Source organism: Megachile rotundata, chromosome 16 (assembly GCF_050947335.1).
Source record: "Megachile rotundata isolate GNS110a chromosome 16, iyMegRotu1, whole genome shotgun sequence".
In the NCBI taxonomy this organism is placed as follows: Eukaryota; Metazoa; Arthropoda; class Insecta; order Hymenoptera; family Megachilidae; genus Megachile; species Megachile rotundata.
The window spans coordinates 2893246-2909932 of record NC_134998.1 but is presented as its reverse complement, the minus strand read 5'-3'; the positions used below and the strand labels follow the sequence as shown (position 1 = coordinate 2909932).

The window sequence follows — 16687 nt, the reverse complement described above, 5'->3', positions numbered from 1 at the left end:
GAACAATCATTATCGATAGCGGTAATCCTGTTACCTTATCATTAATTAAGATTAATAACAAGTGTTTTGTTTGGATTGTTTCGATCGTTGTAAAATATCACTGATAATTAACACCTGTTACAGATAAATTATGAAATTTATATATTTTAGTAAAGAAATTATGTAAACTTTGAAAATAAAATATAATCAAAGATTTGTTCAATTTTTTTAACAATTATTAATGATTAACGAGTGAAATCTGAAATTAATATTTTTTTGACAAATCTATCGAAGATTTAATAATGATTGCCCTCCATTTCAACATAATGAAAAATCTCTTCCAAAAAATTTTCAAAATCATTATTATTTTGGATTTTTTATATAAATTAATATTTTTTAAATTTCGTAATTAAAGATAATCCTCGTTTCCTAAATCCATCACTGGTTGTAATTAAGGAGCGGTTCAAGTCATACTTTGTATTATACAGTTCCGGGGAATATAATCAGTGTTGATAATTAGTACTTACGAAACGACCTTGAAAACTTTTTACGTCTATTATCTGCGAATATGCATACTTCATTTTTTTCACCAAATTTGCGAGTTTTTGTATTTGTTAGCAACACTAAATTATTACCTTACTACAACAAAATTCTATTGCCTTTTTATAAATAATAAAATAATTTTTTATATTTGATAATTCAATTTTTGTGCGTTACCATCATTGTAATCTATGTATGAGAATAGATTCAAAGCAGTCAATATTGTAAACGTTATTATTAATAAAATGTAAATATTTTTTCATTTAATGTTATGTAAAAGGAATTTTATTTTATATACCTAATTAATCATATACCTAGTTTAAATCTTTAATTGTAATAATATATTAATTTACTGTATTATATTGGATAGTACTGAATTAATTTTACATTTTTATTACAATTGTTACAAAAATTACAAATGTGTTATAATAACTATCATTTTTTAACACATTCAACTTTAATACGTTAATTCTATCAATATTTATTAAATATACAGTACATTTTGATGTAATCATATTAATATATAATTATTAATCAAATAAAGTGTTCTATTAATATATCATGCAACAACTTTATTCTATCCTTTATCAAAATTATGCACAAATAATTGCACAAAACGGTTTCTTTTAATTGAAATATCATTTTTTACTTGTATCTATTTTACCTAATAATTAAAAGAAAAAGAAAGGTATACAATATACGGATAAGTAACCTTCCCGGAATAATAAACGATAGTAAATTAAATTCATCGTATCCGTCTTTTATTATCAATACATAATACATATATGAGTGGAGGAAGTATTGTAATAAGTTTGTAAAGGTCGAGGTGCACAGTGTATATCGTTCTTTCGAATGAATAGCTGCTGATAACAAGTTTTTGCCATTTTTTGTGACCATAAGTCTTATCTATCATAAAAGCTGACGCATATTATCGGAATCCCACTACTGATACAAGATTAAAAAATGATGATAAATAATAAACCAGTAATAACGTCATATCTAAAGCAATTGACAAAAGTACTCATCAATTAAATGCATTCAATGTTTTGTGCACAGTATTATTTCATTAAATCATTTATTTAATTGTTTGAATGCATAGGTATACCAATCTAAGAGTTTAACGACAATGAGGGATAAAATTGTGGATTGGCCAAGTGGTCCACTAGATTCTTATAGGAAATGTGCAACGTTTGATTGGAAGTTACTAAAACTCACCTTAGAAGGAGAAGACTTTGTAGAATTTCAGGTATTTAAAAGAAAGCAGCTTTGATCCAAATTCCTTTTAAAATCAAATACAAATAATATAGACACTTTTTTAATTATAATTTCAGAATAATATATGGGATTTCATAAAAAAATCATCAGTATTTAAAAGACAAGCTTGTCATACATTAGATGATGAACGTAGACTTTGCAATGCTCGAATTAGAGTCATAAGGGATAATGAAATTATGGTAAATATTATAAAAATAACAAATCAACTTTTATTTATGAAGTTTAAAATGTAAATCTTTTACAGAATCCAATAATTCATAGAGAATGGTTTAATATATTATTTTATTATGATGCTGATATACCAATAAAAATGGGTGTAATGGATGGTATGGTACCAAGTGCACTATTTGCTTTAGGTACAAAACATCATTATGAAATGGCTATAAAGATTCAACAGGGACTGGTAAGCAATTATTTTTTTAGTGCTTAATGTTTAATATCAAATTTTTCTATATCACTTTATGTTAACAATTTTGTAACAACATATACAAATAACAAACAATGAATCATATTTTTTTTTTTAGTATTCATGTAGTTTTGCATTAACAGAAATATCTCATGGAACAAATGCAAAAGGTATGAGGACAACAGCAACATATGATATGAAATCGAAAGGATTTATTTTTCATACTCCAGATTTTGAAGCCGCAAAATGTTGGATTGGTGGTTTAGGTAGGTAATGTGACAGAAACATGCTTTTTAGTACGAAGTTAAAGTTTTAAATTAACAAAAGGTAATAAATTCTACGTTTTTAGGAAAAACTGCAACACATTCCATTGTATTTGCACAACTGATTACACCAGATAAACACAATCACGGTCTTCATGCTTTTATTGTACCAATTCGAGATCCAAAAACCCATATGCCTTTCCCAGGTATTAAGATTGGTGATATGGGTAAAAAAATAGCAGTGAATGGAGTAGACAATGGGCTTATGATGTTTGATAATTATTATGTTTCTCGGACATGTTTATTAAATCGAACAGCAGATGTTACAGAGGATGGAAAATATATAATATCAGTAAAAGATGAAAGCAAAAGATTTGGTGAGATTTAAAAAAAAATTCCCACTATTTGGAAACTGATTTTAATGACAATGTTTATAATTAAATTTTTATAGGTGCATCACTAGGTGCATTATCGTCTGGTCGTGTCACAATTACATCCATATGTGCAACTTTAGCGTCCATTGCAATAGTTATTGCTGTACGATATTGCGCTGTAAGAAGACAGTTTGGACCGTCCGAATTTGAAGAATGGCCAGTTATAGAATATCAAGCACAGGTATTTAAATGAATCGAATGACAACTTATAAAATAAAATTGTTGTACAATTAAAATTTAACATAAACATATAGCAATGGCGATTATTTCCTAACTTGGCAGCAACATACGCAATAAAAATATTTTCTGCTGCATTTATAAGTAAAATGTCTGAATTTCATTTCAAACTTATGTCTGGGCAATATCAAGATACTATTGATATTGAAGGTATGGAAATACATGCATTGTCTTCTGCAACCAAGCCATTATGTTCATGGACTAGTCGAGATATTATTCAGGATTGTAGAGAGTCCTGTGGAGGACATGGTTATTTAAAAAGTACGATAATCTGTTAAATAAGTATATGTAAAACTTTATACTTCATTTTTATCTGTTATCAATTTCATTTTTTAGCATCACGTTTGGGTGACTTGAGAGCTGAAAATGATGCAACATGTACATTTGAGGGTGAAAATAATGTATTAATTCAACAAGCCAGTAATTGGTTATTGAATCAATGGTCAAATGTGCTAAACGGAAAACGCATCAATTCCCCATTAGGAACAGCAAATTTTGTGCAAGATGCAAATCATATTTTAGCGCAAAAACTTTCTGATTCAACAGTTGATGATATACTAAATCCAGAAAGTATGCAAATAATTTCACAGTTTAAAAATTGTTATATCATTCTTCAATTTATGTAAATTGTTGTATTAAAAGTTGTTTTTTACAGATTTACTGTTTTCTTTGAAATGGTTAACATGTTATTACTTAAAAAAAACATATGAATGCACACAAGATTTAAAAAGTAAAGGTTGTGATGACTTTGAAATTAGGAATAACACACAAGTATTCTTTGCCCAAACCTTATCTCTATTATATGGACAGGTAATATTTTACTGCTAATTTCAAAAACTATTACTCATATTAATTTATTTTCATCTTATTGTAGCATGCAGTAATGAAGTATTTTGTAGAATCTGTACAAGATTCTGCATGGCAATCAAAGGAACGAAATGTATTAATGAAATTATGTTCACTTTATGGAGCAGTTATTTTAGAAAAACGATTAGCTGATATTTATGCTGGTGGTTACGCATTGCCTACAAGTGAAATCGATAAAGTAGTACGGAAAGGAATTATAGTTTTATGTAAAGAATTAGTTAAAGATGCTGTATCTCTAGTTGATGTCTTGGCACCACCAGATTTTATATTAAATTCACCATTGGGAATGGCTGATGGTCAGGTAAATTGATACTTGCTTAAATTTCTTTTGAAACTACAATATAATACATTTGTTTTTTTTGCATAGGTATATAAACATATTGAAGAAGAAATTTTTAAAGATAAGGAAAACTTTGAACGACCACCGTGGTGGAAAGAAATAATAAGATCTAAATTATGATGTGTACATATATATAACTGTTGTTATTATATTTTTAATATTTTTCTACTATTAAACAGTACACACTAAGACAATCAAAACTGACTAAAAAATTTATACAAAATCGTAACAAATATTTTTACTTGTATTATTTATACCAAATTATACAAATTTTAATAATGTTAATACATTATTGTTTTTTGATATTTCTTCTTTATTTCTAAGTATTTAAATCATTATCTGTAAGGTAGTTGACGAATCATACTCACATTAAAGTTCTGTATGTTTCTCAACTGTGATTAATGATTTGTCTGCTTCTACAAACCATTCATCGTAAACCATGTGTGGGTTAATCATCCAAAATTTGTGGAATGATACAGGTTCTTGCGAAGCAAGATATGCAGTTGCATAATCCGTGGGGCGTGCCTGTAATAAATATATTACACATATTTTGAAATTGCATGCACTTTACTTCCACAACAAGTAAGAAACAAATTCAAAAATTAGAATTATGACTATGATATATTATTAATGGTAAACGTACTTGATGAAATAATGGTGAATGAACAGTTTTCACTCCAATTTGTACTAAACATATACCAAATAAGTACATATCATCTGGTGTTGTAGCTGATGGGCAACTACATCTGCCAGAGTGAGTAATTTGATGCACCAAAGGTGCAGATAAAACAATTCCAGCTCCACCTGTTAAGTATTCATACCCATAAAGATTATCCCAGATTCGAAAACCATATCGTTCTCCAATAGCAATAGGACTATCTGGATTAAAGCAGGTCAACAATCGTAATAAACGTGCTACACTAATATCAAATAAATAATATTATATTAGTACTATATATTATTGAAGGTATATCTTCTTTGTTAAAGACATTAAGTAACTTACCTAAAAAGTGTATCATCATCACTCAGTACCAACCAATTTAAATTATTTTTTTTTAATATTTTATCTGCTTCTATTAAAATATCATAAGTCTTTTTACAGTGTCCATGTGTAGTATTTGACACAATGAAGGCATCAGAAAGATATTTATCTATACTGAAAAGAAGTATATTTCTTAACAATGTATTTTACATTTGATCAATTGTATATTAAAATTAATCATACCAGTTACATCACTAAAATAACCAATATTTGTAGTATACTTTGCCCACGTTTTTTTGATCACAGGAATTCTCTCCGAATGGTATTTTCCACAAGTTTTTACAGCAAAATACACACTTTCAGGTGATATAGACGAATTCTTTATTCCAAATAATATTAATATAAATTAAAATAATATAAGCATTAAATTATATTATAAGTAATTAAATAGACGACTCACACATGGATGAAAAAATCTTGGATATGTTGCACAATCTGAGCTTGATACAATACATATTTCAGGTACATGTGTTAGTCGTACTCCTTTATCAACTTTCAAAACAAAAGATGCAAATTCATATGATGCATCAATTGAAAAATCATCTTTTGGTCCTCCACCTTCAATGATTTTTTGTACTAAACTGGAGAAGCAAAATATATATTTATTTTATATGCACAGATTATGTATATAAACTATTTGACTGTAGAGCAAAATATTTTTGTACTTCATACCTTGTTAATAAAGTAATGGTTATACCGAAACCTGAAGCTATATGTGGATATTTAAACTTTTTATTATGATCTGCAAAATGATGTATAATAGTTGGTTCATGATCATATAATGCATGACCAATCCACAAGTTCTACAATGAAAGATACATAAAAAAAACTTCAAAAACTGTTCATTAAACTATTTGTCTTAATATTGATATTACTCACTTTATTTTCTTTGAATTTAGAAAGAATACCCAACAATTTATTCAATCTAATTACAGTATTCTCGAGACAAAAGAAGAACCATTTTGAAGTTGTATATGAATTTGACAAATGTTCCAATAGTGGTATTATTGTCCAAGATCCATTAATATTTAACTCGTGAGACAAAATGATTTCAGGAGGATTCTGTTGCATATATGAAACATTACAAAATTTATATTTAAATAATACATACAATTATAAAGTATACATACTTTATCAAGAATATCAGACTGCTCAACAATATTTCTTTTCAACATATCAGCATGCGCTATATGATAACCTTCTGTTTGGCTCAATATCACAATAACTATGTCACTCGGTTCTGTAAAAATAAATAAATTACATTTTTAACAATAATCATTATGATACTTACACTATAATACAAAGTACCTAAAACTTTTGCCTTAATTCCATTTATACATAATGTTAAAAATACAATATGTATAAAATATATAAGAGACATTATAGCTCTTAATTCGACAGTTAACTGTTGATTTAACTGTTAATTTCCAATTATCTGACTGTATACAGCTTCAGTTATTGTAATTCGAAAATCCTTTTTTATTTGAATAGCCTCCATTAGACATCAAATATAAACCTTCAACTATAAAATACATAGAATATCACCAAATTTGAAATATAAGACGATAAAATTATTTGTTCCAACAAAATAAAAATATGTTTATAAAAAAAGCTTAAAATATAGTAAATTACGTTAATAATGACGATTCATGATCATTTTAATGTTAATAATATTTAAACAAATGTTATAATGTTATCAAGTGTAAATTTAGTTTCCTTGGGGAAAATAGTGGCCAAGAGAAACAGGTTCCTACCATACGCAACAGTATAAGAAATTGATTTAAAAAGTTGAAAACATTTTGGAAACTGTATTCTTAAAAATAGTTTAAAATTTATACTTTCGCGACTACTACACTACTACCTAACAAAAATGTGGCGACATCTATTTCCGCTCAGCTGGATTTGCACTTGAACGTGCTTGTATTAGTCAATATGTAAATTTTATTTTGAATACTTGTTATTGTTGTTGATTAGTGTTATGGGCGTCGACTGCCATGGTCATTAACCCGGAATACTTGTTTTATAATGTTTTTTCTTATTAAATTATTCTTTGATTCAGAACAAATAAGCTTGCGTAAATTAAAGTATTACTTTATTTTATACTTCTATCATATTGTGATATACATATATTTAGTGAAAACAAAATCATCATAAACATTGTTCAAAGAAATATTAGTATTCAAGACTGAAAATTTTGTCTGCATTGATAAATATGGAAATATTTCAATACAAATGAATAATTAATTCATACATTTTTATAACAGTTTTATTAATTTTAATAACAACATATATTTATATACATATTTTAATACTATATTTACAGGAGAAACAAAATTTTATAAAATCAATATATCTTACATAGTGTATTTAAGAATAATATTAATATAACATAACTTAGCAGTTAAAGAATTCAGGAGGATAAGTACTTTCTGCCATACAGTTGTGCCTTTTTTTCAAAACCAATAGATTTAATAGGTGTGTTTAATTTATAAAATGGGTTCATTGAATACTAAAAGAAAAATAAATAAGAAAACATATTAGTGTATAATTTAATTTTAACATGACTCATTCTAGTATGTTTCTTACCTTTATGTACATTTCATACATTTCATTAAAAAAATTTTTGATACCATCCTCATTTTTACTGTCATGTACCATAACAAATCTAATGTGAGTTGCTGTAACAAATGCACTCACAAACCATTGATTAAATTTATCTACAACTTTTAAGTGCATATTTGTTGTTTTCCATGTATGCTCATCCACGAGATCTAATGCAGCATGTGCAATAAATTGATTTAAATGCGTATAATCTTCTTTCTATATTAAAGAGGAAATATTTAATTAATGTTCGATAGTTACAAATGACAGATTGATTTGAAGACAAATTTTTTAATATCCAGAATATTTAATTTTAAGTGGTCTAGGCAATTGTCTTCTAAATTATTCATTATTGAAAGATCACCATGTTATTATATATATAAATCTTGTTTAAATGGATATACCTCCAAGATCTATACCTTTCTTTTTAAGTGAAGCTATGTTTTCTTTATTAGAAAGATTGGTACCCAAAAATCAATAAAAACTTTCTATTTTTTATATTTGAAAATTTAATGTTATTATATCTTTAAATAAAATACAAAATATCTTGAAAGATCAAAAAACACTTCTTTCTAAGTAAGTTAACTATTGTTTAAATAATTAAAAATTATCTTCTTTATATTTTCCAAGCATAACCTATAAGGAACAACTAACCTTTGCATCTTTCCCCGAATTATTGAATTCAATTTCAAATAAAGGATTATCAGCGTGACCAACAATTGCAAAGTAATAATTAGCTGTCATCTTATTTCAACTATTAATTTATATAAATTAATATTACTAAACTTCACTGATTATTGTTTACAATTTATTATTAATTAATTTTAGTACACATAAATGTTCGCATTTATTTATAAAATTTGTAAAAACTCATTTCATTATATTAAGAATTGAAACATTGCAAAATTAATACCAGTAATCAATTATTTCAAATAAACATTATTTTGACATTTCGTGAATAGTAATCATCAGTTGCTCTATCTCGTTTCACGAAAGAATGAGATCACTTTACATTACTCAATTAAGTTCAGGAGATCCCCGCACGTCTATTGCCCTCTCCACGACTTATTTTCTGCACTTATTGGTCATACACAATATACAGAAAAATATTTGAATACAGAAAAATGTGATTACGAGCAAGAATATAATAAATATAGGATCACTATATATACACGATTGTTGTAAAAGCGCATGCGTATTACTTTTGGTTACAAAATATACAAAACCAATCAAAGGTAACATGTGCGAAACCAACAAAAATTGATAACTTTATTATTTTATCAAATTAACTATACTACCTTCCATTGTATTATGAATGTAAGAATAAAGTATAAATTTGGATTATAACCATTGAGCATATGACAGACGCGGTATAATAACGGATGCCTAAATTTAATTCGTTGCTTCTCTGCGCATGTTTTATACCGCCAATTATGAAAAACTAGACATTACCGATTAGTATAGATTTTTAAGTTATATAATACTAAACAAATGATTATTCTTTTACACACACTGACTATTTGAGAAATCTAAAGATGTGGAAATTACAAGTTAAAAACTGTTATATTCTCTAATGTAGGAACCCAGAAGTTAAGAATTTTCGAATTTAGGAATTAAAAAATTTCAAATTTAGAAATTAATATAAATATTTCACATTTTTAACTTGTAGCAAACTGCAGCCAATCAAAATTGGGCATCGATTTATATTGCCGTCTGGTCTTGCAATGGCTTCTCCCCGCTCTCAAGGATATGCACTATCCTATGTCCCCAAGCCCATGCACTGTATTTATATACCTACTCCAGTAAACTTGTTGATTAAATATATTTCACTTGTAATCAAATAGACAATTGGATACTAATGAAACAAACACGCAACAGATATTCTTGTCTACAGAATTATTTAAAAAATAATGTTCGACTACAATTATAAATAATTACTCAGTCTAAGGTATGATAAAATATTAAATACGCATATGTCAAAAAACAAAACACTGTAAAAGTTATGACTAAAATAAAATTCAAATGTTCTGAATTTAATATTGATCAACTATTATTATGCTTGTATATAATTTAATGAAAAAATATTATATTAATACTTAAAAATTGGGTAATTTAATATTTAAACTCGCCTTACATTTTAAAATACATTCCTTAGTAAATAGTTAGGGGATATTTATAAACATTTTGAAACGATCAAAAGATTTTAGAAATATATCTTTCAAATAATTTTATTGCAAATATTTCAATGTATATTTTCGATACGCTTTACTATCAATACATTAGTTTTATATTTATATAAAATAAAAATTTGATTTCATATATGAAATTCCGCGGAAGGGATTGTTTATTTAATATGTATTGTAGTAATACAAAAAGATTAAACTACAGAACTTTTATGCAAATTTTTATTAATTGGCTGAGACATACTCATTTCCTTAAGATTTAACATACCTATTTATTCAAGAAGTAACACCATGTTAGGTATATGATCTTTGTAGAAATCGAATTTCGTAAATTTTTTGTTATCACTAGTTGTAATCACGATTTTTTCCTGTTACAGCATGTGGGAAACATATTTCATATTTCCTGATGTAAGTAAATACGTACGTGATGTAATACGCAAAATTAGGTTAAACAAGTGATAAGATTTTTTAAATTAAACCTACAGTGTTAAGACTTCAGAATTTATAATCAGTGTTCCTTGGAATTCCTTTACTATACATAAAGGTTTGCAAAGTACATTCTATTTTAGTGAATATGAAAGAGTTGAAAAGTATTTCAAAATGAGTTAAGTATTGTGACAGTAAGACAGGAATATCGTTTTTAAATTACTACTAATTTTCATTATATGATATACGTGATTAAAAAAGAGGTGTGTTTCTAACATTTTTTTCTGCTATTGTTATGTTTAGCATTATAGTACTAATTTCTTTTGTTCATTATCTATAAGATAACGTTATATTCATGAATAACTTATCATAGTTTCAAAAATTATGGTATAAGAGATATGTGTTACAAATTTAGTTCCATTAGTATAATTTATAAAAGTGTTTCTAAAAGACTAGAAATTTGAATAGAACATTATTTTATTACATTAAATTATTATAAAAAATTAAATTCTTCTAAAAGAGTTATTACATACTAATTCAGTTAAGAACATTTTAACATAAAATGGGAATTTTAATATTAAAAAAAATTGTGCTATTATTTTATGATACTGAAATTATTTTAACTTATGATTATATTTTATTTTCAGAAGTGCTATTTCAGGTTACTGACATTATTAATGTAAAGTATATTATTCAGTTAAAATAATATAGATTACAATCTATATTATTATTACAGATAGCCGTGGAAAAATGTTTACTTATTTAAAACATTCTATATTTCTAAAATGGCCAAGATAATCTTGAGTTTGCACTTACTGCTACAAAATTATTTTGGTACATTTATAGGTACAGTAATATTATATACTTACTTGTATATTACACGTTTATTTCTTTCTTTTATTTCATGTGCTTTATAAATGGTGATAAAACCAATATGCCTTAATAAAGTCTTAAATTAAATTAAAATTTTTGTTACAGAAATTTCATATAATTAAAGATCACACAATGTGTGATTGTTAGTAGCGATTAATGGAAATGAAATTAATCCAACTATAATGCTTGATTTTTTATGAAAGTGAAGTTACTTACTTGTATTGTGTATCATGGTTCGGCAAAGGCTTCCAAATATTAATGGTAAAGTATATTATAATGTGACTTCAGATAGACAAATTTGGGAAAATCAGAAATAACAATCTTTATTAAACAATTTTTACCTTTAACATAGGTGTTAGAAATAGTAAACATCTGGTATTAAGTCTTATTACTGGTGTAATTTTTGGATTTCTCTCAGCGTGCCTTTTAAAAACATCTACAAAAGATGTGCCATATATGTTTAACTGGTTTTCTGGTAATTTTCCACTTTCAAGAGACCCACATCATTATTCAGAGCTGGAATCAGAGGTAAATATATTATTCATAATTCATAGTTTTCTTATTTCATTTATAATATTATCAATAAATATAACAGGTTGGACCTGAAACAGAAGTAAAATTTCATGGTGAAGATGAAGATTTCCATAAAGGTGAAGATAAAGTTGCACAAGATCTTGCAAAACGAGTACGTGTACTTTGTTGGATTATGACAGGTCCAAAAAATCATCAAACTAAAGCACAACACGTGAAAGCAACATGGGGAAAACGTTGTAATATTCTCTTATTTATGAGCTCTGCAGAAGGTGAATTATTATATTTTGATTATATAAGTTCTAAATTAGAAATAAATATTCAAAATAATATTAAATTCCTTTTGTCTAGATGCAAATTTACCTGCAATTGCTTTGCCAGTAAAAGAAGGAAGAGATAATTTATGGGCAAAAACCAAAGAAGCATTTAAATATGTTTATGAGAAGTACAAAGATGAAGCTGATTGGTTTATGAAGGCTGATGATGATACGTTAGTAATTTCTCATGTTTCTTTTCTGCTGCAGTTTATAAGTGTTAAATTCGAACTTTTTAGTAATATACATAATATTTTATATTATTACCACCAGTTTATTTTGAAAATTTTAAATATTTAATGTAATAACAACGGCATTTGAAGATTCAATTTTATATTGCAATTATCTATATTAGAACCTTTATCAAAATAATTTTCTAAATGAATTAGATTAAAAAATGACATTCACGCTAACAATCCATTTCATAATGATTTGAAATTTCAGTTACATATTCTATGCAACTATAAGCATTTTGATTTCGATTATTAATTAACATTATTTACATTGACAAAATACATTAAGCAATAACTAGTCTGTAATAAAACTATATTTTTATCTATAGACCGAATTATTTCAATTTAAAACTAGCTAATCCACTAAAATATTTTTAGATACGTGGTGGTAGAAAATCTACGATATATGCTTTCGTCTTACGATCCAAGTTCGCCGCTATATTTTGGCTGTAGGTTTAAACCGTTTGTAAAGCAGGGATATATGAGTGGCGGTGCAGGATATGTACTTAGCAAAGAAGCTTTGCGAAAATTCGTGAAGGAAGCTTTGCCTGACAGGACTAAGTGTCGTTCGGATAATGGAGGTGCAGAAGATGTGGAAATGGGAAAGTGTCTCGAGAAAATAAATGTTAAAGCGATGGACACACGAGATCCGCACGGTCGTGGGCGATTTTTTCCTTTTGTACCGGAGCACCATTTAATTCCTAATCACATGGATACAAATTTTTGGTACTGGAAGTACATTTATTACGATACCAAAGATGGTCTCAACTGTTGTTCCGATAGCGCGATTTCTTTTCACTACGTGTCACCTAATATGATGTACGTTTTGGAGTACTTAATTTATCACTTAAGGCCATACGGAATCACGCATGGCGTGGAAAAACTTACTGCGGATCAGTCAACTACTGTATTAACTGAATACTAGTCTATATACTATTTCAATCAAAATACTACAACTTCTGATGGGTAAATGTATTATTTACAAGTGTCGGAACTTATAAAATTATTAAAATTAAGGAATGTATTAAAATGTTTAATTTCTTTAACAAATTCAAAGAATTGATCAAAGTTCTGACACTAAAATTCTTCCAGATCTGAAAAAAAAAATGGTAAAATGTGTGAACGTATTATATCATACTAAATTATGTTTGATCTGAGTTAATAAGTATTATAGTAAGTTATTCAGTCTTTGATGTTTTAAACTATATACAAATTTTACATATTTGCGAAGAGAGTTACAGTTAACAAGAACTTGTGGAAAATGTTTTAAAAGTACTTTTCAGTAATACTTGAAGTGACTTAGGACTTTCATTGCGTATCTTTAAACCCATCAGTAATAGCAAGTATAATTATAATTTTATTCTTCTTTTTATTGTTGTCATGTTATGACACTAGTCTATTCAGGCCAACGAATTAAACGTTAATATATTCACCAAAAGATAAAATGTGTGATATATACGGTATTTCATAATGATATATATATATATATATATATATATGTATATATATATAGATATAATGTTTATACGTACCTATATGTAATGATGAAAAATTTATAATTTCATTGTAAAAGTCAAATGGAGTGTACACTGCTCTATAAATAAATGTTACAAGCATATTAGAAATGTTATTAATAATTCCTTTTCCTGCTTGTCATTTTCGGCGATCTTATTACACGTTTGAACATGTAGAATGACACGTATATTAAACAGACAAATAATCCGCAAATGAACAAAACCTACATTATTAAGGTAATAAAAGTAAATTTATCTAGTAATTTTTAACGAGTTATTTGTTAGATAAATAAAAGGCATATAATGTAAATTAAAAAATTTTTTATAAATTGAATGTCCTTATAAAAAAACAAAAAAGAATTATTAGGTTATAAGTCTACATATATTGCCACTAACTTGGAATATTGGTTATATTCTTTGACATCCATATGAAGTGTGTGCTTAATTCAAAAAATTCTTTGTAACGGAATAATACATAATTTTGGTATTTACAAATATTTGAAAAAACAAGAACGTGATGTTTCCATTATGCTTGCAACATCAGAACTGTAAGACACACAATCGCGTTTCGTGTGAAATGAGGTATATAATTATATATACACATAAAACTGTATTTCGTAATATTAATATAATAATGGTAATAATAATAATAATTAATAATTAATAATAATAATCCCAATAATGATGTTCTACCCAGATAATAAATACTATAGATACAGTGTGAGTGTGGTGTGTGAGTAAATTAACCAATTAACTTTATAAGGGGGAGAGGATTAGGGGTTGCTATGTACAAGTCATATTTGTACTATGCGACTGACGCAATTAGCCATCATTGGCTTTCATTCAGACGCGCCCTGTATTCTCATCTCTTGTCTTTTTATTTTTTTTCCTTATATACTTTTTTTCATTTCGTTCACTTGCTCATTTGTTTGTTTGTTAAATAATTTTTTTCCTAAATTGCAGGGAACAAACCTCTCTGTGCTCCTTTTTCTTCTCATTTCTGTTTTACTCGCTCGCTCCCTCTGTTCATTCTCAATTATCTAATATCTCGGCGATGTCTCTCACTTCATAAATTATTTAAAAACAATATTTTACACTATTAATGTATGTATAATATATAGAGGTCACCTAATTCGAATAAAATTTGTCAAACAGCATCGAAAAATTGCGCTAACGGGTCCAGGAAACATGATAACAGTGACCCAGTGCCGCGCCGAGCATAATATAATATAATATTATATAATTGTCGTACGTATCTCACACCAGGGGCTTGTACGAGGCATTTTTTTACTTGTAAAAAAGAAGTATCGCCTCCCTTTCCGTTCTTCTTTTTTTTCATTTATATCATCTATATAAAATTAAAAAACAACGTAATATCATTTATATTACTTCGTCGTTATTAATAATAAAAGCTTTGTACAAAATTCAATTTACAATTAAAAACGTTTTGGTTACGTAATTTTCTAGAGATTCTGATTCATAATTGAACTATCTACCGATAGAGAGGCAATTGAAAGTTAACTTCTTTTAATGCGCTCTCTTTTGTTTCCCCGTTTTTCTTCCGTTTATACACGCATTCGCTCTCCTTCTCTCACGTTCTCTCTCTGTTACTTTCTCTCTTTAGTTCTTTCGCGTGTTCATTCGTTCTATCAGTTTCTCGCATGCAATATTAACTTTCATTCATCAGACTCCATTTGGTATGCGGCAATTATATGGTCGTTAATTAACTTTTTCTATTCTCTTTTTTATCGTTGAGGTTATTGGTAAAACACAAAGTACAATCCATTCATCGTTTCATTTTTTTTCTCCACCTACCAAATTACAGAAATAGAAAAATTTTAAAAAGAATTTACTATGCATCGATAACCATCGAGTCTATGTTATTAGTTGCGACGTGGCTTATCATATCGCGTTGTATCAATTTAAAGATAAAAAAAAAAAAAAAATAAAAAATAAAAAAAAACGAGAACCCGAGTAAGGAAAAAGATCTCGGTGTTACGCATCGGAGAATTATTAACTATTTAATCGAAGGATCGTTCTCTCCCAGTTATCCAGAGAACCTCAAGGTCTCTAACATACAGTTGAAGACGGATGTAGGAAACCAGTTGCTCTCGTAAAGCCCCAAGTGATGGTATGGTAAAGGAGTGCGTGAAAGAGGTGCACATACTGCACTACGAAGAAAGAGGGTGTGGGTCAGACGAGAGCTGCCGCTGCATGGTAGAGCTGCATGAGCGCTTGCACGTGCACTGGTAAGCAGGATAGCCGATCCTTCGTGTTCGCATCCACTGCGAGCCACGATAATGCATTGTATCCTTCCAGTACATATCTGAAAGGTACAACAATATTGGTCAATTCATTATCAATTATTTCATACTGTTTACTTGTATAGAATACTTTTAAATTATGCTGTAAATTAAATTTTTCATGCAAAAACAGCAAAACATTAAATTAAATTAGTTACATATTTTTTGAAATGCTATATAAATTTGTGAGTGAAAAATAAATTATAATTGATAAGTTTATTATTTTAACAAAGTCATAATACTTCTTGGCTCATTTAAAAAGTATTAATAGCAGTACCATTAGATTTGGAGCCAACTTTAGAAACAAAAAATTTGTCCAAAGGTTG

The 16687-nt window shown here is 27.5% G+C and overlaps 5 protein-coding genes across 26 annotated transcripts in view; 2 read left to right on the top strand and 3 right to left on the bottom strand.

The window, feature by feature from the left end:
• Positions 1 to 1258: 1258 nt before the first annotated feature.
• Positions 1259 to 7256, bottom strand: LOC100877358 (beta-1,3-glucosyltransferase). 7 transcript variants are annotated; one of them, XR_013040914.1, is made up of 12 exons: positions 7138 to 7250; positions 6692 to 6905; positions 6514 to 6623; positions 6263 to 6445; positions 6056 to 6186; positions 5784 to 5964; positions 5567 to 5702; positions 5345 to 5492; positions 4985 to 5261; positions 4710 to 4866; positions 1735 to 1798; positions 1259 to 1518 (listed from the first exon to the last, which is right to left on the bottom strand). XR_013040914.1 is itself a non-coding variant. In XM_076541174.1 (11 exons), the coding sequence occupies exons 2-10, from the start codon at positions 6762 to 6764 to the stop codon at positions 4711 to 4713; spliced, it is 1353 nt and encodes a 450-aa protein (XP_076397289.1). In that variant the 5' UTR covers positions 6765 to 6905; positions 7138 to 7252; the 3' UTR covers positions 1658 to 1798; position 4710. The 7 variants fall into 7 exon arrangements, 5 of the variants coding, with proteins under 5 accessions (XP_076397289.1, XP_076397287.1, XP_012139016.1 ...); XR_013040915.1 differs by having other exon boundaries at positions 1259 to 1464; XM_076541174.1 differs by lacking the exon at positions 1259 to 1518 and having other exon boundaries at positions 1658 to 1798; positions 5345 to 5497; positions 5614 to 5702; positions 7138 to 7252.
• On the top strand, positions 1402 to 4646 carry LOC100879673 (Acyl-CoA oxidase 3). Its single transcript, XM_012283628.2, has 12 exons — positions 1402 to 1536; positions 1619 to 1765; positions 1851 to 1973; positions 2039 to 2197; positions 2319 to 2466; positions 2550 to 2840; positions 2915 to 3078; positions 3152 to 3395; positions 3471 to 3704; positions 3790 to 3944; positions 4009 to 4302; positions 4369 to 4646. Exons 1-12 carry the CDS (start codon positions 1483 to 1485, stop codon positions 4459 to 4461), a joined length of 2106 nt encoding a protein of 701 aa, XP_012139018.1. The 5' UTR covers positions 1402 to 1482; the 3' UTR covers positions 4462 to 4646.
• A 379-nt stretch (positions 7257 to 7635) lies between the features above and the next one.
• Trs20 (trafficking protein particle complex subunit 2) lies at positions 7636 to 9470 on the bottom strand. Of its 2 annotated transcripts, XM_012283638.2 has the most exons (4): positions 8898 to 9222; positions 8639 to 8738; positions 7970 to 8203; positions 7636 to 7892 (listed from the first exon to the last, which is right to left on the bottom strand). In XM_012283638.2, exons 2-4 carry the CDS (start codon positions 8726 to 8728, stop codon positions 7794 to 7796), a joined length of 423 nt encoding a protein of 140 aa, XP_012139028.1. In that variant the 5' UTR covers positions 8729 to 8738; positions 8898 to 9222; the 3' UTR covers positions 7636 to 7793. The 2 variants fall into 2 exon arrangements, with proteins under 2 accessions (XP_012139028.1, XP_012139029.1); XM_012283639.2 differs by lacking the exons at positions 8639 to 8738; positions 8898 to 9222 and adding an exon at positions 9283 to 9470.
• Positions 9471 to 9727: 257 nt separating this feature from the next.
• Positions 9728 to 13492, top strand: C1GalTA (Glycoprotein-N-acetylgalactosamine 3-beta-galactosyltransferase 1). 6 transcript variants are annotated; one of them, XM_076541180.1, is made up of 9 exons: positions 9728 to 9932; positions 10545 to 10575; positions 10653 to 10856; positions 11241 to 11439; positions 11572 to 11727; positions 11819 to 11994; positions 12062 to 12269; positions 12349 to 12487; positions 12923 to 13492. In XM_076541180.1, the coding sequence occupies exons 5-9, from the start codon at positions 11697 to 11699 to the stop codon at positions 13467 to 13469; spliced, it is 1101 nt and encodes a 366-aa protein (XP_076397295.1). In that variant the 5' UTR covers positions 9728 to 9932; positions 10545 to 10575; positions 10653 to 10856; positions 11241 to 11439; positions 11572 to 11696; the 3' UTR covers positions 13470 to 13492. The 6 variants fall into 6 exon arrangements, with proteins under 6 accessions (XP_076397295.1, XP_076397297.1, XP_076397296.1 ...); XM_076541182.1 differs by lacking the exon at positions 10653 to 10856 and having other exon boundaries at positions 11330 to 11439; XM_076541181.1 differs by lacking the exon at positions 10653 to 10856.
• The window catches only part of skd (mediator complex subunit skuld), a 34994-nt gene continuing 30070 nt past the window's right edge, over positions 11764 to 16687 (bottom strand). For 5 of the 10 annotated variants that reach the window (XR_013040904.1, XR_013040909.1, XR_013040911.1 and 2 more), the window contains 3 exons: positions 14455 to 16384; positions 14077 to 14282; positions 11764 to 11982 (listed from right to left, as the gene is read on the bottom strand). Coding sequence is in view for 1 of the 10 variants with exons in the window: in XM_012283632.2 (XP_012139022.2) it covers positions 16252 to 16384 (133 nt within the window). In the remaining 9 variants the exon portion in view is untranslated. The remainder of the gene's footprint in view (positions 11983 to 14076; positions 14283 to 14454; positions 16385 to 16687) is intronic. The other 5 variants (XR_013040905.1, XR_013040907.1, XR_013040906.1 and 2 more) reach the window with 5 other exon arrangements.

Bases quoted from the DNA above. Each gene is read 5' to 3' on its own strand.
- LOC100879673 (XM_012283628.2), top strand. From the start codon at position 1,483: ATGATGATAAATAATAAACCAGTAATAACGTCATATCTAAAGCAATTG. The intron at 1,766-1,850 runs GTATTTAAAAGA...TTATAATTTCAG, and splicing joins AAGACTTTGTAGAATTTCAG to AATAATATATGGGATTTCAT. The intron at 2,467-2,549 runs GTAGGTAATGTG...CTACGTTTTTAG, and splicing joins ATGTTGGATTGGTGGTTTAG to GAAAAACTGCAACACATTCC.
- LOC100877358 (XM_076541172.1), bottom strand. From the start codon at position 6,764: ATGTCTCTTATATATTTTATACATATTGTATTTTTAACATTATGTATA. The intron at 6,446-6,513 runs GTATGTATACTT...TATATGCAACAG, and splicing joins AGTCTGATATTCTTGATAAA to AATCCTCCTGAAATCATTTT. The intron at 5,703-5,783 runs GTGAGTCGTCTA...TTTGGAATAAAG, and splicing joins CAAGATTTTTTCATCCATGT to AATTCGTCTATATCACCTGA.
- Trs20 (XM_012283638.2), bottom strand. From the start codon at position 8,728: ATGACAGCTAATTATTACTTTGCAATTGTTGGTCACGCTGATAATCCT. The intron at 8,204-8,638 runs GTTAGTTGTTCC...TCTTTAATATAG, and splicing joins ATTCGGGGAAAGATGCAAAG to AAAGAAGATTATACGCATTT. The intron at 7,893-7,969 runs GTAAGAAACATA...TTTTTCTTTTAG, and splicing joins TGTATGAAATGTACATAAAG to TATTCAATGAACCCATTTTA.
- C1GalTA (XM_076541184.1), top strand. From the start codon at position 11,697: ATGGTTCGGCAAAGGCTTCCAAATATTAATG. The intron at 12,270-12,348 runs GTGAATTATTAT...CCTTTTGTCTAG, and splicing joins ATTTATGAGCTCTGCAGAAG to ATGCAAATTTACCTGCAATT. The intron at 12,488-12,922 runs GTTAGTAATTTC...AAATATTTTTAG, and splicing joins ATGAAGGCTGATGATGATAC to ATACGTGGTGGTAGAAAATC.